The sequence below is a fragment of the Vulpes lagopus genome, chromosome 1 (genome assembly GCF_018345385.1).
Source record: "Vulpes lagopus strain Blue_001 chromosome 1, ASM1834538v1, whole genome shotgun sequence".
In the NCBI taxonomy this organism is placed as follows: Eukaryota; Metazoa; Chordata; class Mammalia; order Carnivora; family Canidae; genus Vulpes; species Vulpes lagopus.
In genome coordinates, this window is record NC_054824.1 from 75,937,715 (window position 1) to 75,961,704 (window position 23,990).

The 23,990-nt window shown below is 37.4% G+C and overlaps 1 protein-coding gene across 1 annotated transcript in view; it reads left to right on the plus strand.

Annotated features, from left to right (window-relative positions):
* The window catches only part of OSBPL11 (oxysterol binding protein like 11), an 89,034-nt gene that overhangs the window by 21,858 nt on the left and 43,186 nt on the right, over positions 1-23,990 (plus strand). Inside the window, exons 2-6 of the mRNA XM_041766114.1 lie at positions 8,409-8,477; positions 16,583-16,758; positions 17,602-17,681; positions 19,979-20,155; positions 23,111-23,312. Coding sequence (XP_041622048.1) covers positions 8,409-8,477; positions 16,583-16,758; positions 17,602-17,681; positions 19,979-20,155; positions 23,111-23,312 — 704 coding nt within the window. The remainder of the gene's footprint in view (positions 1-8,408; positions 8,478-16,582; positions 16,759-17,601; positions 17,682-19,978; positions 20,156-23,110; positions 23,313-23,990) is intronic.

Consider the following 23,990-nt stretch of genomic DNA (forward strand, 5'->3'; position numbering starts at 1 on the left):
CTCACCAAAACCTGTTATTTCTTGTATTGTTCATTGTAGCTATTCTGACAGGTGTGAGGTAGTATCTCATGGTTTTGACTTGTATTTCCCTGATTATAAGTGATGTATCTTTTCATGTGTCTAAGCCATCTCTGTGTCTTCTTTAGAAAAGTGTTTATGTCTTTAGCCCGTTTTCTTAACTGGACTATTTGTTTTTTGGGTGTTGAGTTTGATAAGTTCCTTATAGATTTTGGATACTAACCCTGTATCACATATGTCATTTGCAGGTATCTTCTCCCATTCTGTAGGTTGTCTTTTAGCTTTGTTGATTGTTTTCTGTATCCTGCAGAAATTTTTTATCTCAAGTCCCAATAGTTAATTTTTGCTTTTATTTCCCTTAAACCTCCAGCAATGTATCTAATAAGAAGTTGTTATGGCCAATGTCACAGAGGTTGCTGCCCGTGTTCTCTTCTAGGATTTTGATGGTTTCTTATCTCGTATTTAGATCTTTCATCCATTTTGAAATTGTTTTTGTGTATGAAAGTGGTCCAGTTTCATTCTTCTGTATGTTGCTATTCAGTTTTCCCAACACCATTTGAAGAGACTGTCCTTTTTCCATTGGATATTCTTTCCTGCTTTGTCAAAGATTAGTTGACCATATAGTTTGGGTCCATTTCTAGGTTCTCTTAATCTGTTCCGTTGATCTATGTGTCTGTTTTGTGCTAGTACCATACTGTCTTGGTGACTACAGCTTTGTAATAACAGCTTGAAATCTGGAATCGTGATCCCCCTGGTTTTGTTTTTCTTTTTCAGGATTGCTTTGACTATTTAGGGTCCTTTGTGGTTCTATACAAATTTTAGGATTCTTTGTTCTAGCTCTGTGAAAAATGTTAGTGGTATTTTGATAGGGATTGCATTAAATGTGTGGACTGCTTTGGGTAGTTTAGACATTTTAACAATGTTTGTTCTTCCAATCCATGAGCATGGAATGCTTTTCCATTTCTTTGTATCCTCTTCAATTTCTTTCATAAGTGTTCTATAGTTTTCAGAGAACAGATCTTTTATCTCTTTAGTTAGGTTTATTCCTAGGTATCTTACTGTTTTTGGTGCAATTGCGAATGGGATTGATTCCTTGATTTTTTTTTTCTGCTGCTTCATTACTGATGTACAGAAATGCAACAGATTTCTGCGCATTGATTTTATATCCTGCAACTTTGCTGAATTCATGTATTAGTTCTAGCAATTCTTTAAATGTCTGTCAGAATTCCCCTGGGAAGCCATCCAGCCTAGGATGTATGTTTCTTTGGGAGATTTTTGATTGCTAATTTGATTTCTTTGCTGGTTATGAGTATGTTCAAATTTTCTCTTTTTTCCTATTTCAGTTTTGATAGTTGGTAAGTTTCTAGGAATTCAACCATTTTTTCCAGATTGCCCAGTTTGTTGGCGTATAATTTTTCATAATATTCTCTTACAATTGTAGTTCTGTGGTGTTGGTTTTGTTCTCTCCTCTTTCATTCATGATTTTATCTGTTTGAGTCCTCTTTTGTTTTTGGTAAGTCTGGGTGGGAATTTGTTCATTTTATTAGTTGTTTCAAAGAACCAGTGATTGGTTTCATTGATCTATTCTACTGTGGGTTTTTTTGTTTCTTTATCGTTGATTTCTGCTCTATTTTTTATTTCTCTTCTTCTGCTGGCTTTAGGCTTTATTTGCTGTTCCATTTCTATTTCCTTTAGATGTAAGGAAAGGCTGTGTATTTGAGACATTTCTTGCTTCTTGAGGTAGACCAGTATTGCAATATAGTTTCCTCTTAGGACTGCCTTTGCTGCATCCGAAAGGTTTTAGACTGTTGTGTTTTCATTTTCATTTGCTTCCATATATTTCTTAAAATTTCTTCTTTGATTTCCTGGTTAACTCAGTCATTCTTTTGTAGCATGTTCTTTAACTTCCATGTATTTGAAGTCTTTCCAACTTTTTTCTTGTGTTTGACTTCATGTTTCTTAGTGTTGTGGTCTGAAAATATGCATGGTATGATCTTGATCTTTTTTATTTGTTGAAGGCTGGTTTGTGACCTGGTATGTGATCTCTTCTGGAGAATGTTCCATATGCACTTGAAAAGAATATGTATTCTCCTGCTTTAGGATGAGATGTTCTGAATATATGTTAAGGCCATCTGGTCCAGTATGTCTTTCAAAGCCTTTGCTTCCTTGTTAATTTTATACTTTGATAATCTGTCCGTTCTTGTAACTGGGATGTTGAAGTCCCCTACTATTATTGTTTTGTTATCGATGAAGTTTTTTTATGTTTAATATTAATTGATTTATACTGTTGGCTGCTTCCACATGGGGGGCATAAATATTTATAATTGCTAGATCTTCTTGAATGATAGACCCCTCATTTTTTCCCACTCAAAGAGTCCTCCCTTAATATTTCTTGCAGGGCTGGTTTAGTGGTCACAAACTCCTTTAGTTTTGTTTGCTTGGGAAAGTCTTTGTCCCTGACCTTTCTCTTCTGAATGATAGCCTTGCTGGATGAAGAATTCTTGGCTGCATATTTTTCCCAGTTAGCCCGCTGACTATTTCCTTCCACTCTCTTCTGACCTATCACATTTCTGTGGACAGACATGCTGCAAACTGATCTGTCTTCTCTTGTAGGTTAAAGACTATTTCCCTTGCTGCTTTCAGGATTCTTTGCTTGTCTGTGTATTTTGTAAATTTGACTATGATATGCCTTGGCAATAAACTTTTGTTGAATTTAATGGGAGTTCTCTGTGCTTCTTGGATTTTGATGTCTGTGTCCTTCCCCAGATTTAGGGAAGTTTTCAATTATAATTTATCCGAATATACCTTCTGCCCCCATTTCTCTCTCTTCATCTTCTGGAATTCCTATGATATAAATGTTATTACACTTTAATAAGTCACTGAGTTCCCTAATTCTACCTTTGAAGTCCATTACCTTTCTTTCCCTCTTCTTTTCAGCTTCATTTTTTCCCCATAATTTTATCTTCTATATCACTGATTTGCTCCTCTGCTTCATCCATCCTAATTTTTATAGCCTCCATTTAGGATTGCATCTCAGTTACAGCATTTTTAATTTTGGCCTGACTAGATTTTAGTTCTTCTATCTCTACAGTAAGGGATTCTGTAGTGTCTTTTATGTTTTTTTGAAACTCCGCTAGTACCTGTATAATTGTTGTTTTAAATTCTAGTCCAGACATCTTATGTCTACATTGATAAATCTCTGGTTATCATTTCTTCATGTTCTTTTGAGGTGAATTCCTCTGTGTTGTCATTTTGAAAGGAAAATAAAAATAAAAATTGAGGAATAAAGGAACCTAGGTCCTAGATATGTTTTGATCTACTTGTTATGAGAAGCTTGATAGAAAAAAGATGGCTTAGTTGATTGAATGGACAACTCTTGATTTCATCTCAGGTCATGATCTCAGTCAGGGTCCTGGGATGGAGCCGAGCATCATGCTCCGTGCTCAGCAGAGAATCTATTTGAGGATTCTCTTTCGTTCTCCCTCTGCCCCTCCCTGTTCATGCTCTCTCTCTCTCTCTCTCTCTCTCTCCCCTAATAAATAAATCTTTTTTAAAAAGGTAGAAAGAGGGATGCCTGGGTGGCTCAGTGGTTGGGCGTCTGTCTTCGGCTCAGGTTGTGATCCCAGGATCCTGGGATCGAGTCCCGCATCTGGCTCCCCACAGGGAGCCTGTTCTCCCTCTGCCTAGGTCTCTGCCTGTCTTGTGTCTCTCGTGAATAAATAAAATATTTTAAAAAAATAAAAAGGTAGAAAGAAAGAAAGAAAGAAAGAAAGAAAGAAAGAAAGAAAGAAAACAAAAAGATTAAAAATTTAAAAATATGTGTATAAAATTTAAAAAATGCTATTCCTGTATCTATAAAGCAAAACAAAAACAAGAAACAAAACCCAAAGGATGCTAGATCCTGTTTGCCTTAACACTGAAGCTTTGCAGCACTCTGTGATCAGTAGACTTGGTTTGTGAGGGGTGTTTGTGCTGGTCTTCTGGTGGAGGGGCCTGCTGCTCTGATTCTCAGGTGGAATTGCCGTAGTGGAGATGCTCCTGTAGGACAGAGGGGGCCAGGGTTTGGTGTAGTGGTTCAGTTCTCCACTCGGTGATGCTGTTCAGCTCACTGAGACGGATCAAGCTGGTGGGCGAAGGGGAGGAGGAAAATGACTTTAACCTGTTCTCTCCTCTTTCAGAGCCGGGGAATGCCTTCCACCCCTTCTCTTCAGTAAGCCCTCACAGATGCCCAAACAGTGACCCTGACTGTATTACTGGTTTCCCTCAGATTCCTGCCTTCACCCTGTATACTAGCTGTCTTCCTGCCAAACGGCTCAGCACTCCTGTGTTTTATCTCAGGCGTGGCTGTTTCAAAAACCCACCCTCCAGGGATCCCTGGGTGGCGCAGCGGTTTAGGCGCCTGCCTTTGGCCTAGGGCGCGATCCTGGAGACCCGGGATCGAATCCCACATCAGGCTCCCGGTGCATGGAGCCTGCTTCTCCCTCTGCCTGTGTCTCTGCCTCTCTCTCTCTCTCTCTCTCTCTCTCTCTCTCTCTGTGACTATCAAAAGTAAATAAAAATTAAAAAAAAAAACAACAAAAAAAACCAAAAACAAAAACCCACCCTCCAAAACAAAACAAAGCCCCACCCTTCAGAGACCCTCGGGGCACAGACCCACACTGATCCTCTGGGGGAGGATCTCCCTGCATTGTGGCCAGTGTTGCATTGTTGCAAGAGATAGCTGTACAGTTTCCCAGCAGTTCAGTTTATGGTAGATCGGGACATACAGCTAGTGCCAGGCTCTGCAGCCCTCAGTTTGAGTCTTTGCTCTTGTACTAGTGAGTCGGACACCTTGATGGTGCCTGTAGGGTTCTTTGCCTTTGGAGACACCTTGTCACCTTTACCAAATGTACTCCAGGCAGGATTACCACTTCTTCCCATGTGACCCTGGGGATCCTCAGGCTGCCTGCTGCTGGGGCTCAACACTGCTTTCCCACTGCAGCGCCACTCAGTTCCTTAGGGGCAAACCGGACAATGTCTTAGACCCCTGAAACTTTGAAATGTGCATCAGTGTTTATAGAAAGCTGGCAGTATTGTAAACTTCTCCTTTTTCACTATCAGTGGTTTTGGAGAATAGTTTTCTTGTGCAATTCTCAGCACGTGTTTTTACTTTTTTTTTTTCTTCCTTTTCCAGGAGGCGCTTTCTTTCTCTTCCTCTTCTCTCACTGCTCCCCACCACTGTCAGGGCTCCCTCCACTAGGCGGTGCCCATGGCTCTTTTCTCTGACAAACTCCCTCCCTTATTTTTCTTGTTTGTAGAAGTGCAGCTTTATTCTTTAAGACTTCTGATCAATTTCTTGGGTGTTCAGAAAGATTTGATATTTATCTAGCTGTGTTGGGGGGAGGAGACAAGCTTGGGGTGACCTTACTCCTGCCATCTTACCTTTCTTAGATTCACATATTTTATTTTTTATTTATTTAAAATATTTTTTTTTTAGTTTTTAGATTTTATTTATTTATTCATGATGGACACACAGAGAGAAAGGCAGAGACACAGACAGAGGGAGAAGCAGGCTCCCAGCAAGGAGCCCCTTGCAGGACTCCATCCCATGACTCAGGGATCACACCCTGAGCCAAAGGCAGACACTTAGCCACTGAGCCACCCGGGTGTCCCAGATTCACACATTTTAAATGGGAGCAATGCATGATGGTTAGAGGTAATATATGAGGAATCAGTTATAAGGAGGGAGAGGAGAAACGGAATAGTGAACAAAAGATGTTTGCTCACACAACTCTTTATACTGACCACCAGATGGTACAGTTGTTCCACAACTGCTGGTTGTACTGACTGCGGAAAGGGAAGGATGACAGAAAGCAGGACAGTGCCAACCAGCTGTTTCAAAGAATAAGATGTTCCTTAAGTTGATTCTTTTTAGTCTTAGATGTCTGTTTTATGAAGTAAATGCAGGACAACAGTTTATAATTAATTGCATGTGAATTTCTAGTTCTTTTGGGGCTGCCTTTACTTTATGGTCAAATAAGGCATATCAGTATTGCCCTTGTAATTTCTGTGAGAAAGTTAACTCTTTAGATATAAGCATCAACAAAACATTAACATTTAAAAATTGAACACACAGCATTACTGTACTGAAGCCTGGGAAAGATGTGGGAGCTAGACAAGAAGAATATATTCGTGCTTTTTTAAGTACCAGTAGAACTGAAAGCAAAATAGCTTTACTGTGACCTGGGGCTGCTCCTAGAGGAACTCTAGCAAAAACCCAAGGGGCTGGGTTTCCAGAGAAGAATTCTTTCCTCTAGATGTGGGCTTTAGAAAATACTGAAATGAGAACTCAACTGGTACAGTCAGTTTTAACATGACATAATATATAACTATCAGAAGTTGGAGTTGGCATTTTCGAAGTGGACAGCCGTTGTCTTGAGATTAGTGACTTTAAATGGGACGCCTGGGTGGCCCAGAGGTTTGGTGCCTGCGTTCGTTCCAAGAAGTAATCGTGGAGTCCAGGGATCAAGTCCCACGTCGGCCTCCTGCGTGGAGCCTGATTTCTCCCTCTGCCCGTGTCTCTCATGAATAAATAAATAAATAAAATCTTTAGAAAAAAAGAAAAGAAAAATATTAGTGGCCTTATGAAACCCAAAGGGCTTGTAGTTTCACTTAATAAACAGTATTGCTTGCTAGTTTTAGAATGAAAGATACAGAAAAAAAAATAACGTAGTTAAGGGATCAATTCTTTTTTTTTTTTTTTTTAATATGTGATACTTTAATGAAAGTTTATCTTAGGGGTGCCTGGATGGCTCAGTTGGTAGAGCATGTGACTTTTTAAAAAAATATATTTTATTTATTCATAGAGACACACATTGAGAGTGAGAGCGAGAGAGAGGCAGACACACAGGCAGAGGGAGAAGCAGGCACCATGCAGAGAGCCCGACGTGGGACTCGATCCCGGGTCCCCAGGATCATGCCCTGGGCTGCAGGCGGCGCTAAACCGTAGCACCACCGGGACTGCCCAGGGATCAATTCTTTATGTTTAGATTTGATCTTTTATTTTCAAGTACTTGGAAGAAATGATACGAGAAAGACACTTGACACAGTTTATTCCTAAGGTATCCCCCTTCCCCTCTCCCTAGTAATAACTGCTAGTCTTATAATCAGGTCATTTCATTTTCCTGACAGAATTGTTACCTTGAGCCCATTTTGTCATTGAGATAACCTGAATCTGTTTTGAACTTTGTTCTATTAGTGGTGTCAGCTCTTCCTTGCTCTTTGCCTTTAACATCCATGTTTTAAAGGTTGCCAGTTACTGTACACTTGGTTTCCTTCATGCTGTTCAGCTGAAATTTTGCCAAGTATGTTCTGTGACTTAGGGATAGCAAAGAAAATTAATGGTAACTCTCCACTGCATTTTATAGTGTAAAGTGAAAACTTTAGATGAGTTTTAAAGGAATTCTAAAGTAAATTATAAAATTGAAAAATGAATATATCAGCAAGATGTCAGTGTAGGTCTAACTTTAGATCTTTTCATAAGTATAAGGAACCTTAAAATATTGGAAAAGAGATATCAATGAGCCGTTGCATTTTCTATGACCTACTATAGTAGAACCTACGTGTAGTAAGTAAAAAAAGGGGAGTAGGAGGTAAAGAAACTCAACTGTAATAGAGGCAAATGATACAGGCCTCAAAATCTTTCCGGTGGCAAAACTTAAATCTCATCAAAAACAGGACCTTTATTTGGAAGCCCAAGGAATCAGAAACAGAACAGAATGACCTCTTGTGTGTCCCACCAGAGTGAGGAGGCACTATTCAATTTAGAGACCTTTTCTGGCTTTTTAGAACCATAAAACTTTTATTTCTTTAGTATTGAATTATAAAATATTTTTATTTATAATTGTAGTACATTTTATATTTATGTAGTTTTATATTTATATAATGATTTTATATTTGAAATATTGTGTATAACTTACAGGAGTTTATACTTGTTCTGAAGAACTCTGGTAGAATAAAGACCTATGGATAGCAAGTTTGGAGGATTAAATACCTCTTTGTTAACCTATAAATTTTACTTATGAAGAAATTTTAAGGCATTTGTAGAACACATGTGTCTACAGCTATTTTTAAAACTGTTGAGTTGGGATCCCTGGGTGGCGCAGCGGTTTGGCGCCTGCCTTTGGCCCAGGGCGCGATCCTGGAGATCCGGGATCGAATCCCACGTCGGGCTCCCGGTGCATGGAGCCTGCTTCTCCCTCTGCCTGTGTCTCTGCCTCTCTCTCTCACTGTGTTCCTATCATAAATAAATAAAAAAAAATTTAAAAAAAAAAAAAAAAAAAAAAAAACTGTTGAGTTAATTTCCTGATACTTCTAATTTCCATTGACCGGTGCATTCTGATCTTTTTCAGTGATCACATGGAAAATGTATATGGCTACCTAATGAAGTACACCAACCTTGTCACTGGGTGGCAGTACAGGTAAGTGATGATCTATGTCACATTCCTCTCCTAAGAGACCAGAAATACGGCTGATAATTTTATATTCTGGTATTACTTCTGTACAAACATGGATAGGAAGAATGATATACAGTTATTTAGAGTCTGATGAATTCTCCTTTTTAGAGGATGAGAAGAATTGCCGTCTGTTCAGATGGCATCCTCCAAATGCCTCAGAAGTTAATATTTTTTTTAATTAAAGAATAATTGACATACAGTTTTAGGTGTATAACACAGTGATTTGATATTTATGTATGTTACAAAATGGTCACTTCAGTGAGTCCAGTAACCATCTGTCACCATACCAAGTTGTTATAGTATTACTGATTATATTCCCTATGCCATATCCTTTTGTCTTATTTTATAATTGGAAGATTATACCTCTTAGTCCTCTTTATCTATATTGTTTATCCTCCCATCCCTCATTTCCTCTGACAACCATCAATTTTTTCTCTGTATCGATGATGAGTCTGTTTCTCTTTATGTGTTGGTTTTATTTTTTAGATTCTACACATAAATGAAGTCACAGTATTTATTTTTCTGTCTGACTTATTTCAGCTAACATAATACCCTCTAAATTCATCCATGTAGTCACCAATGGCAAGATCTCATTCTTTTTTTATGGCTTAGTAATACCCATTGTGTGTATATGCATTTATCTATATCTATACCACATCTTCTTTATCCATTCATCAAGAAACGTTTAGCTACCTCTGAAACTAATAGTATAGTATATGTGAATTAAGTCGAATTTAGATAAATTTTTAAAAAGTTATAAATATGTATATTTAGGTTGCTTCCATATCTTGGCTATTGTAAATGCTGCAATGACCCTATATAGGGTACATGCGTCTTTTCAAATTAGTGTTTTAATTTTTTTCAGATAGAAACCTAGAAGTGGAATTTTTGGATCATATGGTAGTTCTATTTTTATTTAATTTTAATTTTAATTTTTTCCAATTTTACCCACCCTCCCCCCCCCCTTTCCTCTGGTAACTATAATTTGTTCTCTATAGTTAAGAGTCTGTTTCTTGGTTTGTCTCTCTCTTTTTTGTTTTATTTTGTTTGAATGAAGTTATAAGGTATTTTTCTTTTTCTGACCGACTTACTTAGCATTATACTCTCTAGTTCCATCCATGTTGTTGCTAATGCCAAGATTTCATTCTTTTTGATGGCCAAATAATATTCCAAAGTTGTGTGTGTGTGTGTGTGTGTGTGTGTGTGTGTATGCTGTATCTTTTTTTTTTTAAGATTTTATTTATTCATAGACACAGAGAGAGAGAGAGAGAAAGAGAGAGAGGCAGAGACACAGGGAGAGGGAGAAGCAAGCTCCATGCAAGGAGCCCGATGTGGGACTTGATCCTGAGGTCTCCAGGACCTCAGTCTGCAGGTGGTGCCAAACTGCTGCGCCACCAGGGCTGCCCTCTTTTTTTTTTATTATTATTATTTGAGAGAAAGAGAGACAGCAGCATGAGTGGGGTGGGAGGGGGGAAGGAGAGAGAGAGAGAGAGAGAGAGAGAGAGAGAGAGACTGACTCCCTGCTGTGCAGGGGCTTCTTCCCAGGACTCTGGGATCATGACCTAAGCCAAAGGCAGACCCTTAATCAACTGAGCTACCCAGGTGCCCCTGTATCACATCTTCTTTATCCCTTCATTTGTTGATGGACACTTGGACTGCTGCCATAATTTGGTTATTGTAAAAAATGCTTCAGTAAGCGTATAGAGTGCATGTATCCCTTTGTATTTAGTGTTTTTATTCTGGTAATAACCGAATAGTCTGATTACTGGATCATAGGGTAATTCTATTTTTAGTTTCCTGGGGAATTTCCATACTGTTCTCCACAGTGACTATAGCAGTTTGCATTTCCACCAGCAATGCAAGAGAGTGCCTTTTTCTCCACATCCTCACCAACACTTGTTGTATCAGTTCTTTTTTTTTTTTTTAAAGATTTATTTATTTATTTATTCATGATAGACACAGATTGAGAGAGAGGCAGAGACACAGGAGGAGGGAGAAGCGGGCTCCATGCTGGGAGGCCGACGCGGGATTCGATCCCGGGACTCCAGGATCGCGCCCTGGGCCAAAGGCAGGCGCCAAACCTCTGAGCCACCCAGGGATCCCCTGTATCAGTTCTTTATATATTTTGGACACTAAACTTTCATTAGATATATCATTTGCAGATACCTTCTCCCATTCAGTAGGTTGCTTTTAGTTTTGTTGAAAGTTTACCTGGCTGTGCAGAAGGTTTTTATTTTGATGTGGTCCCAATGATTTATTTTTGTTTATATTTTCCTTGCTTCAAGAGACATCTAGAAAAATGTTGCTGTGGCCAGTGTCAGAGAAATTACTGCCTATGCTCTTGTAGGATGTCTATGGTTTCAAGTCTCATATTTAAGTCTTTAATCCATTTTGAATTTATTTTTATAGATGATGTAAGAAAGTGGTCCAATAGCATTCTTTTTTTTTTTTTTTAAAGATTTTATTTATTCATTCATGAGAGACACACAGAGAGAGAGAGGCAGAGACACCGGCAGAGGGAGAAACAGGCTCCATGCAGGGAGCCTGATGTGGGACTCGATCCTGGGACTCCAGGGTCACGCCCTGGGCAGAAGGCGGGCACTAACCCCCACTGAGCCACCCAGGGATCCCTCTAGTAACATTCTTTTGCATGTAGTTGTCCAGTCTCTCCAACACCATTTGTTGAAGAGACTGTCTTTTTCCCAGTGTGTGTGTGTGTGTGTGTGTGTGTGTGTATTATTTATATGTGTGTGTGTATATATAAATATAAATATAGGGCAGCCCCGGTGGCTCAGCGGTTTAGCGCAGCCTTCAGCCAGGGCCTGATCCTGGAGGCCTGGGATTGAGTCCCACATCGGGCTCCCTGCATGGAGCCTGCTTCTCCCTCTGCCTGTGTCTCTGCCTCTCTCTCTCTCTCTCTCTCTCTTGTCATGAATAAATAAATAAAATCTTTAAAAATAAATAAATAAATAAATAAATATACATATATAAAATGGGAGGAGGAAAGAATATATATTCTTGGCATATATATTTTCTTTCATATATATTCTATTCATAGATATATATTCATATATATATTCTATTCATATATACTTTGCGCGCACGTGTGTGTGTGTATTCTTCCCTACTCCATTGAAGATTAATTGGCCATAAAATTGTGGGTTGATTTCTGGATTTTCTGTTCTGTTTCATTGATCCTGTGTGTCTGTTTTTGGGCCAGCACTATACTATTTTGGTTACTATAGCTTTGTAGTATAACTTGAAGTCTGGAATTATGATGCCTCCAGTTTTGTTTTCTTATTTTTAACCTTCATACTGTTTTTCATAGTCACTGTACCAATTTGCATTCCCATCAGTAGTGCACAAGTGTTCCCTCTTCTCCACATTTTTGCCAGCATGTCTTATTTCTGGTCTTTGTAATTCTAGTGATTCTGACGGGTGTGAAGTGATACTTCATTGCGGTTTTGATGTGCATTTCTCTGATTAGTGGTACTCTTTTCATGTGCCTGTTGGCCATTTATGTCTTTTTTGAAGAAATTTCATCCATTTTGAGTTTATTTTTGTGTTTTTTGTATATGGTGTAAGAAAGTGGTCTTAGTTTCATTCTTTTGTGTGTGGCTGGCCAGTTTCCCCAACACTTTCTGATGTGTTGACAATAGTCAAAAGTTACTATTAAGATTATAATTACTTGTTCACCTGCCCTGGGCTTTTAAAAATACTTGTAGTTATTAGGCTTTTACAGTTGTTTGGAGGCAGCAAACAAACTTGTGTTTAGGTGCCTATTTTATGCAGGATTCTGAAACTTCTCTGGGACTTTGGAGAGTTTGAATAACAGTCCAAGGTCACACAGGTAGTCAGTAAGGAGCAAAGTCAGGGTAGAATTGGTAGTTGTGAAGTAGGGGGATTCAACTTATTTTTTTTTTATAATGTGTATATAATATACACAAAATAAAGTTTCTCATTTTAACCACATATGTGTGTTTGTTTCAGTGGCATTAAACGCATTCATTGTGCAATCATCACCATTATCTGTAGCATTATCTGTTGCACATTTTGCATCTTTTCAAACTGAAATTGTGTCCATTAAATAATAATTCCCTATTTCTCCTCTCCCTTGGCAATCACTATTCTACTTTCTCTGTGCTTTAACTCCTCTAGGTACCTCATATAAGTGAAATCATACAATACTTGTTTTGTGCCTGGCTTATTTCACTGAGCATAGCATCTTCAGGGTCCATCCCATGTTGTAGCATGTGTCAGAATTTCCTTCCTTGTTCAGACTGAATAATACTCTCTCTCTTTTTTTTTTTTTAAGATTTTAATATTCTATTGCATGTGTGTACCACATATTCTTTATCTATTCATCTGTTAGTGGATGCTTGGGTTGCTTCACCTTTTGGCTGTTGTGAATAATGCTATGAATACTGCTGTACAATTATTTGTTCAAGTCTTAACTTTACTGTCTTTTGTGTATATACCCAGAAGTGGAATTAACTGGATCATATGGTAATCCTATGTTTAATTTTGGGGGGAATTTCCGTACTGTTTTCCATAGCAGCTAAATCATTTTGCATTCTTACCAGCAGTATGCAAGCGTTCTAACTTCTCCATATCCTCACCAACTCTTGTTATTTTCTTTTTTTTTTTTTTTTTAAATAATAGCCTAATAGGTACGAAGTGGTATCTCACTGTTGGTTTAAAAAATAATAATACTGGAAATTGAATCTAGCCAGTTCTGACTCCAAAGGCTATATTTTTACATTATCATCATCCTGCTTCTAATTCACATATCATTTGGACATTTCTACTTTTGGCCACAACAAAATAACAGGAGCTGAATTTGCTTTCCTCCCTTAAACAATTTGAAAATGGGACATAATTTATTAAAAAAAGATTTAAAAGAATAGGTGAAGCACTGATAAAAATGTGATCGTTTAACAGAGAAGGCAGTTTGGTTTGTGTTTAGTTGAAAGTACATCAGGTAATCCAAATAAAAGTGATATACAGGAAGTTGGAGATTGTTTGACAGGTCAAAGCTGGGTATGAAAACTTAGAAGGAAATCATCCCTATTGAAGTAAAAAGGGCAGTTCTCCAGGGTTCCCATCTTTTATTTAAAAAAAAAAAAAAAAAAGAAGTAAAGTCAAGGGAGTCTTTTCATGTTGTTTTTCACTTCAGGTTTTTGAAAGTTTTTGAAGGCTTATACATTTAGATGACATACAGAATATCAATTTTTTTAAAGATTTTATTTATTTATTCATGAGAGAGAGAGAGAGGCAGAAACATAGGCAGAGAGAGAAGCAGGCTCCTCACAGGGAGCCCAATGTGGGACTTGATCCTGGAACCCCAGGGTCACACCATGGGCTGAAGGCAGGTGCTCAACTGCTGAGCCACCCAGGCGTTCCCCAGAATATCAACTTTTTAAAAAGATTTTATATATTTATTTTAGAGAAAGAGTGAGCGGGAGGAGGGACAAAGGGAGAGAGAATCTCCAGCTAAATCCCTGCAGAACCTTTCATGAGGTTTGACCTCACAACCCCGAAATCATGACCCAAGCCAAAATCAAGAGTCCAAGTGCTTAAATGACTGAGCCACTCATCCAGGTGCCCCCAGAATATTAATTTTTAAAATTTTTATGTCACTTTGGGTTTAGCACTATATTTTGTTCTCTTTCTTAAAGGAAGATAGGTTAACTTTCTCCCCCAACACCCAACAACTGTCATTCATCTAATACTGAATAATACCGAGAAACTCTCAGAAGGGGAACAGAGTAAGAGATTTGATATCTGTATATATTGTGAAGTGGTCACCACAATTTTAGCATCTGTCATCATACATAGTTTTCTATTGATTCAATTTTCTTTGATTACTTTTACAAGAAGAAACCGGTCATTTTCCTTTTCCTTTTTGTAATGTACTTAAAATTTAGAATGGTGGAAAGAGATTTCTTTCTTGCTTTCCTTCTATTTTTGTTTGTTCTTTTTGTTAACAGTTTTACTGAAATATACTGCACATTCCATACAATTTGCCCACTTGAAGTGTACAACTCAGTGGTTTTCAGTATACTGATGAGATAGCTTTCTTACTAACCCACCCCTTCTGTTTATTTTTCTGTTTATTAGATGAATTTTTTTGTAGTAGACTCATTTCTTATTCCATTAGGGCTACTATAGCAAAATACTACAGACTAAGTGGCTTATAAACCTTTCTCATAGTTCTGGAGCTTGGAAGTTTAAGATCATGGGGCCGGCATTGTGGGGTCAGGGCCCTCTTCCTGTCATAGACTTCTTACTGCATTCTCACATGGCAGAACAAGGGTCAAGGAAGAGGTCTTGGGTCTCTCTTAGAAGGGCAGTGACATCACTCCTTAGAGTTCTGCCCTCATGACCTGATCACCTCCCAAAGGCTCTGTTCCCTTAGGGGTTAGGATTTCAACATACGAATTTGCAGGGGACACATTTGGACCATAGCAGATTCATATATGTATTTTGTGCTTTATGCTTATGTTTTAGAAATTGACGATGATGTCGGTGACTATCTTGTGTTAATTCAAATAATCTCTTCAAATATTTTGGAAATAAAGATAAGCCTATTAATTAAAAATGTGCCAAATGTGATGAGCTGTTCACTAAATAGAATTATGGATGGTCAATAAACACGTGAAAAAGTATATGATTCTTTTAGTAATGAATGAAATGGAAGTTTAAAGCTCTCCAAAATGCTGATTTTTTTTTTAAATCTAAATATGGGAACATAATCTTAAAAGTCAGAAGCATACTATAAGATGAACAAGAAAAACTATAGTTCTTTGCTTTCCCATCTGCCTTCTCAGGCAATCACTTTCAACTTTTGCTTGCTTCTTAGCAGTTTTTCTTTCCTTGAAGAGAAGGCTGATTTCATTTTCTCCCAGTTTGATAGGATATGGTTGCCTGTTGCTTAAGACAATATCTTCTAGGACTGTGAACTAGATCAAATGGTCTAGTGTTCTAGAACTCAGTAATATATAGAACGCCAAACTACTCCTAACCCAAACATTAATTTTTTTAACTTTTTAGAGTTTTTTAAAAGAACTATTAAACTACTTCACTTGGAATCTTAATAAAATAGTTAATCTGGAACCAAATCATTACATCAAATTCTTTTCCAAAACGTATCAGTATTTCATCATTTAGTTTCAAGTTCCTTATGTTTCTCCATCTCCAGTTGCAGCTTTTACATTTTTAAACAGGATAAGTAATCTTTAGTTGTGACCTATTTAATGATACATGCACAAAATCTTTCTACCCTGACATTATTCTCATTGTATATTTCACTGATTCTTACCCAGCATTTAGTTATCCTCAGAGCTCATGTTTTGATTTGTTTCCAGTGAATTTTTTTTTAAGATTTTATTTATTTATTCATGAGAGACACGGGGAGAGAGGCAGAGACCCAGGCAGAGGGAGAAGCAGGCTGTGTGCAGGGAGCCTGATGTGGGACTTGATCCCTGGACTCCAGGATCATGCCCTGGGCCAAAGGCAGACACTCAACCGCTGAGCCACCCGGGCGTCCCTGTTTCCAATGAATTTTAAATAAAAATTCTCACTACAGTTTGTGTTTGGGTAATTTACCTTTCCTGTTAGTGAATTCTGGAGAGAAATCTTCCTCTGAAAGGATACTCTTTGTTTCCTTTTTGCATTATCTGGTATGCCTCTTCTGTATTAAGTGCCTGCCTCATTGAAGGTTTTATGTCATTATTAAATTCGTTCAATTTTTCAATAAGCTTTATTGCAAGGAAATTTGGCCCCGTGTTTCCAATTCTTGAATGCCTTTTGAATTTTATTTATTTGTTTTTTTTTTTTTTTAAGGGGAGGGGCAAAGGGAGAGAGAGAGGATCTCACCACTCTGAGATTATGACCTGCGCCAAAATCAACAGTCATGCACTTAACCAACTGAGCCACCCAGGCACCTCTTGAATTCAGTTTTTTAGTAGCAAAAACTCCAAAGTGTGATGATGATTGAAATTTAGTTTGCTTTAGTTTGACAAGGGGGAATGTTTAAAAATTATGACTTTCTTTTTGAATCATTACAGGTTTTTTGTTTTAAACAATGAAGCTGGGTTATTGGAGTACTTTGTGAATGAACAATCCAGAAATCAAAAACCCAGAGGTACTTTGCAGCTTGCAGGAGCTGTAATATCACCTAGTGATGAGGACTCCCACACTTTCACTGTAAATGCTGCCAGTGGGGAACAGTATAAACTTAGAGGTATGATCAAGATATGAGAATTAATAGTGTGATTTTATTCTTCCCTTGAGAAGTTGATGTACTTTTCTGCTTTCATTTGAGTTTTGGTAACATACTGTCATTGATGATGTAGATAAGATTCTAAATCGTAGAATTTCTTATGAGTTTATGAAATCTGTTTTAATAAATAAATTTTCTCAAGTGGCACAATAAACAAGTGTATTTACATTTGGCCCCTGCAAAATATTTGTGTAGACAAACCTGATTACTGAAAAATCTAAGAACATAGCTTCTTTAAATTGTGTTTTTTGTGTCTGCCACAGATTTGTATTTTACCTCCTTTCTTGATTTGTTTTGCATGCCCTCTTTTGAGGTTTCTAGTGACTAATTCACATCGTTGGGATTTATTAAAATCTGCATATTCATTTTTAAAATATAACTTCTGTTCAGGTAAATTTAACTTGTGTTTTTCATTTAATTAATGCATATAAAGTATAATGATAATCCTAACTGAGCATGTTGTAAGAGATCTGAAAATATTGAGTATACATCAAATGCTTAATAAAGATGATTTAAGTAACAGCATATTTTTATGAGAAACTTAGGACATGTTAAGTCTCATATCCCTGTCTAGCTATAAATAGAATTTATCCTCCTGAAATATCCATCCATATCCAGCTACTGTGTTACCTAACAAAGTTGGTGTTTGGGCCTTTTTCCTCCCTCCCTCCCTCTAGGGGGGACATTTGCTCTAGGGAGAGTAGGAACAATCTCTGGTTTTCAATTATCTGTTCTTCATGCTGTATATAATTGTATTTCAAAAATAAATATAAAAGTGAATAACTTTTAGGTTCTTTTTATCAGCCACAGATGCTAAAGAGCGACAACATTGGGTTAGCAGACTTCAGATATGTACACAACATCACACTGAAGCTATCGGAAAGGTATGTGGATTCCTATATGATATTAATGCATAAAAATGAGGGAAAGGGGATCCCTGGGTGGCGCAGCGGTTTGGCGCCTGCCTTTGGCCCAGGGCGCGATCCTGGAGACCCGGGATCGAATCCCACATCAGGCTCCCGGTGCATGGAGCCTGCTTCTCCCTCTGCCTGTGTGTCTCTGCGCCCCTCTCTCTCTCTCTCTCTGTGACTATCATAAATAAATAAAAATTAAAAAAAAAAATAATAATAATAAAAAAAAATAAAAAAAAATGAGGGAAAGACTACTTATTATTTTTTATATTTTTAAATTGCAAGACTATTCACATACCATAAAATTTACCCTTTTAGGGATCCCTGGGTGGCGCAGCGGTTTGGCGCCTGCCTTTGGCCCAGGGCGCGATCTTGGAGACCCGGGATCGAATCCCACGTCGGGCTCCCAGTGCATGGAGCCTGCTTCTCCCTCTGCCTGTGTCTCTGCCTCTCTCTATCTCTCTGTGACTATCATAAATAAATAAAAATTAAAAAAAATATTAAAAAAAAATTTACCCTTTTAAAGTGTGCGGATCCATTCGCTTGATTTATTTATTTATTTATTTATTTATTTATTTATTTTTTCATTCGTTTTAATATATTTACAAGATTGTGCAACCATTGCAACTATCTAGTTCCAGAACATTTTCATCACCCTCCAGAAAACCCATATCTATGTGCAGTCACTTACTATTCTCCCCTTTCCAAGCCCCTGGCAAACACCAATCCATTTTCTATTTCTTTTTTTTTTTTTTTTAAAGGTTTTTTATTTATTTAATCGAGAGAGAGAGAGAGAGAGAGAGAGAGAGAGAGGCAGAGACACAGGCAGAGGGAGAAGCAGGCTCCATGCAGGGAGCCTGACGTGGGACTCGATCCCGGGTCTCCAGGATCACGCCCTGGGCTACAGGTGGCGCTAAACCGCTGAGCCCCCCGAGCTGCCCCATTTTCTATTTCTATAGGTTGGTCCACTCTCAGCCTTTTATATAAATAGAATCATACAAAATGAGGTTTTATTTCTGGCTTCTTAGACTCCACATGATGTTTTTTCAGAGTTAGAAGCAAATTTTATTATATGTCCAATTTTACTCGTTCTTTAGTCTTTTATGTACACATAGTATTTTCAGGGTTCATTCATGTCATTGCATGGATCATTTTATTCTTTCTTATGGCTAAATAATATTATATTGTATGAATACACCACATGTTTATTCATTTATCAGTCAGACATTTGAGTTGTTTCCATTTTGTGGCTATTATGAATAACATTTATGTCTAGGTTTTTGTGTGAACACATGATTTCACTGAGGTGTGTATTTAGGAGTGGAATTACTGAGCTATATGGTGGTTCTCTGTTTAACTTTTTGAGGAGCCACCAAACTGTCTTCCAGAGTAGCTGTCCTGTTTCACATTCCTACCTGCAATGTATGAGGGTTCAGTTTTCCCACATCCTCACTAGTACTTGTTACTGCCCCGCCACTTTTTTCTTTTTAACTGTAATAGGCATCTGTGTATGTGAAATGGAATCTCACTGTTTTTTTTTATTTCATTTCCCTAATGACTAATAATGTTGGACATCTTTCTCTATGCTTACTGATCATTTGTATACCTTTTTTGGAATGTTTTTTCTTTTTTAAAGTGGAAAGGATGGTCTGAGTACTTGAAATCTGAGTTAGAGATAACTAAAAACCATCCGAGAGGTATAGTTCAAGAGTTCCATACCTCTGTGATAGCTTGACTTTAAAAAATGATGTTTTTTCCTAGTTTTTTTTGTCTCCATAAGTAAATTTTAAAAAGTTGTTTGTGATTTATGCCTACTGCCCAGTCTTCAGGAAATTCATAACAAAAGTTTTACTCCTACTGCAGGATTGTAGTCATTGGCAGTGATCAAAAGGTACTAGTTGTTCCAAAGATACTTGCATGTTACTTTAGAAAATGTATTATACTGCATATTTTTGCTTCAATTATAGTGTTTAAAAATCTGAAATTAGAAATGTCTTATTCTAGTATTTGTAAAATGTGAAAAAATATTCTCAATGGCACAAACCCATAATCAATTTTCTAAATAAATTACAACTTTACTGTTGGATGCGTCAAATGTTTAAACCTTGAATGTTTTAAATTTTAGCATTTTTTTCAGAAATGTTCTTGTAGTCAATTCTGAGGTGAATTTAATTTTTAAAACTGTTCATGGTGTAGACCTAAAGTATATATGTAATATGTGAGGCTTAGCTTAAATTTTTTGAAAACAAATTATTTTCTTTGTCTAATAGAATAATCCTCCTCTGAAATCACGAAGCTTCTCACTTGCATCTAGTGGTAATTCTCCTATATCCCAGAGGAGACCAAGTCAAAATGCCATTTCTTTTTTTAATGTTGGACATTCCAAACTACAATCAATGAACAAAAGAGCTCACTTACCTCCAGACCATCTTGTGGAAGTCAGAGAAGTGAGTATGAATTAAAGTCAAATTAAAATGCACAAAATCGTCTAACTTGCTTGGTTCTGTCACAGAAGAATTTGAAATCTTATTTGTGTCTTCTAGGGCCCTCAGAGAACTGCATGAAAACTTAATAGTAGCATTTTCTGAAATTAGAAATTAGATGCAGTGGGATCCCTGGGTGGCGCAGCGGTTTGGCGCCTGCCTTTGGCCCGGGGCGCGATCCTGGAGACCCAGGATCGAATCCCACGTCAGGCTCCCGGTGCATGGAGCCTGCTTCTCCCTCTGCCTATGTCTCTGCTTCTCTCTCTCTCACTGTGTGCCTATCATAAATAAATAAAATTAAAAAAAAAAAAAAAGAAAGAAATTAGATGCAGTGTGGAATCTAATATATAATCTGTGAACTTTTTTTTTTCATGAACTTTTCATATTCTGTTGCATGGAAATCTATTGATTTGTCTTACACTTAGAAAGTATCTTTAATCTATCCGTCATTTTATGACTTTACACATTAGTCCTTTGGAAAATATCATTTCACAGAGTTATGCAGGTCTTGGAGATATTGATCTGTTTTATCATACTATATCAAAAGTTCCCATTCATTAATATCTTCACCAATCTCTTTAGAGAAGGCTTTCAGTATTGGGAAGTTGTCCAGCTTATGGTAATAGATAAAGGTTTTCCAAAATTCTTATTTTTCATTTTATTTTATTTTATTTTTTTAAAGATTTTATTTATTTATTCATGAGAGACAGAGAGAGAGAGGGGCAGAAGCAGGCTCCATGCAGGGAGCCCGACGTGGGACTCGACCCCGGGACTCCAGGATCACGCCCTGGGCCAAAGGCAGGCACTAAACCACTGAGCCACCCGGGGATCTGTTATTTTTTATTTTAAAGCTCAGATTTTATAATTGGCAATAAATACTGTTGTCTTTTTTTGTTTGTTTGTTTGTTTGTTTGTTTTGAAGTGATAGGTTTGTTTTAATTTTTAGGAAATGCCTACTACTGCCTTCAAGTTTGAGTATCTTTAGTTTCTAACAGTCATTCTATAATGCAAAACACTCCTGTGTTTCTCCTCTGCTTTGCTATAACACTGTACGCTTCTGTATTCTTATTCTGGTCATCAAATGTATGGAGTTTTCCCACCGCAAAGCAATTCTCTAATTCTCTGTGGACAACAGCTGTGCATCCTACAATTTAATTCAATTTGGCACTATCTACATAAGATAGTGTTGGATCCCACAAGACTGCCCCCCTTTTAGACACCAGCTGCAAATTCAGGTTGTCACCTGTGCCTTTGACCAACCTGCTATAAATTAACTCAGGAACAGGCCGATGTAAGAGATGCATAGGGCCAGATAAGGGGGAAAGGCATGGAGCTTCCATGTGCTTTCTAGTCTCCTACCCTTGCAGTACCTCCAAATGTTCACCAACCAGAAGCTTCTGAACTTTCTCTCTCTCTTTTTTTTTTAATGGAGGCTTCATGAGGTAGGCACAATTGACTGAATCATCAGCTATTGGTGATTAATTCATCCTCCAGCCCTTTTCTCCTCCCTAGAGGTTGGCAGATGGGGCTAAACACATATATACATATCTGTTGGTTATATACCTAAGAGTATAATTGTTCAATTGTAGATTATAATTATTTAACCCCGTATATTTAACTCTGCTAAATACTGCCTAACTGTTGGCCAGAGTGGTTTTACTATTCGTAAGTTTGGATTCCTGGAAATTAGTCCTAACATTTATATACAAAACATTTTATATACACAAAGCACACATATATATGCATGTATAAATATGTACATATAGTTATCTTCATATCCACACTTTTCATTTAAACACCTTTACTCTGGTAAGGGTGAACGTTCGATCCATTGCTATGACCTGTATTCAGGGGCTCTTTAATGTATGACACACTTGATTTGTTGGGTAGGATAATTGCATCTTTCTTTTGCTAGCCCTCTGATGAACCATATTAAAAATTGCCTGGGGATCCCTGGGTGGCGCAGCAGTTTAGCGCCTGCCTTTGGCCCAGGGCGCGATCCTGGAGACCCGGGATCGAATCCCATGTCGGGCTCCCGGTGCATGGAGCCTGCTTCTCCCTCTGCCTGTGTCTCTGCCTCTCTCTCTCTCTCTCTCTCTCTCTCTCTCTGACTATCATAAATAAATAAAAATTAAAAAAAAATTGTCCAGAACAGTGCCTCAGAAAGCTAAAAGTCTCTTCATTATAGAGTTTCTATGTGAATTAAAATAGTGGCTTAAAAGATAGGCAGTCTGACACTGTTCTGCTCACAATTGAGTAAGCATAAGAAATTCAATAAAGTAATTAAGCACAATTCAGTTTTCATTTTGAAATTTTGGGTTGCTTATCAAGCATTGTTATTCTGTTGTCTCTCTTAGGAAAAGTGAACAGAACTCTTGATCAAAGCAGGATGTATTAAACTCTTTTAACCTGAAAAGCTTATATCCAGTACTTGCTACAAAATCAGACTAATGGGACCAGAAAGTTAGATTAGAGAAAAGAAAGCAGGAGAACCATCATGTTCTCAGTGTAGGCTCAAATTGAGCATGACCAGAGGTGCTGAGAAGAAAGAGGTTAAGAACCCATACTGGGAACTAATTTTACTTTGTAATGAAATATTTAATGTTGCTGTTGAAGATGATCTTGGATGTTCTTTAATGACTTGTGCAAATGTATACTGTTAAAAGATTTGTCAAGGCTTTTGAGCTTTGTTGCTTCTAAAGAAAAAGTGCAGCTGCCAAAGACACCATCTTTTGCACAATTGATAAGCACTACTAAATAGTGCTCATTAATTGAGAATAGCCAAACATAAAATAGATTTCTAAGCCTAATATATCCTAAAAATGGCTCAGAAGCTAATAGGGTAATGAGAATGAAAACTATGTATGCATGATACACAGAAATCATGAGTGGGACACATGAAACTGTTGTTTTCCTTAGATGATGTCTCATGCTGAAGGACAACAGAGAGACTTAATTAGGCGAATTGAATGCCTTCCTGCTTCTGGCCATCTTAGTTCCTTGGACCAGGATCTCTTAATGCTCAAAGCTACTTCCATGGCAACTATGAACTGCTTAAACGACTGCTTTCATATTCTCCAGTTGCAGCATGCATCACATCAGAAGGGCTCATTGTCTTCCGGTAAGTTGCAGATTAAAAGCGGGACTTAATATTAAGGGCCAAAGCATGGAAAGGTTGTGTCTGTTGTAATTCTAACTCCTAAAAAATCTTAATAATAATAATAATAATAATAATAATATAAAAGAAAACCAGTGAGCCTCTTGATTTTTAATTATTACGTAAATGTTAAACTCTTATTTTGTCCTTTTTCGAATCTAAAATGATTTTAGGCCCAATGTTTAATATAATTGAATATCCCTTTGGGGACCTCAACTTCACATGTTGAAAACTCAGCTGAAAACCTGCATCTCCTACATTTCTGCTAAAATTGGTGGCATTGTTATTCATCCAGTCGATCTTAGTAGAAATATTGGAACCAGTTCTTAACTTATGGTTTAGTCCACTGTTCACTATATGCACTTTAAGCTAGAGATACTAAAGTCGATCAGTCACTTTTCAGTTTGAAAAATACGGTGTACATACAGTATTTGAGAGCACTGACTTGTTGAAATTAATCCATCAAGGAAAATAGTGCCATTGTATGGGAGGACAAAAAATGAGTTTTTCTATTTTTTTTTTTTTTGAGTTTTTCTATTTAATGAGATAAGTAAACTCATCACATTTTTCATTTTGAGATATAATTGACATACAACTCTGTAAGTTTAAGATGTATAGCATATTGATTTGATACACATGTTG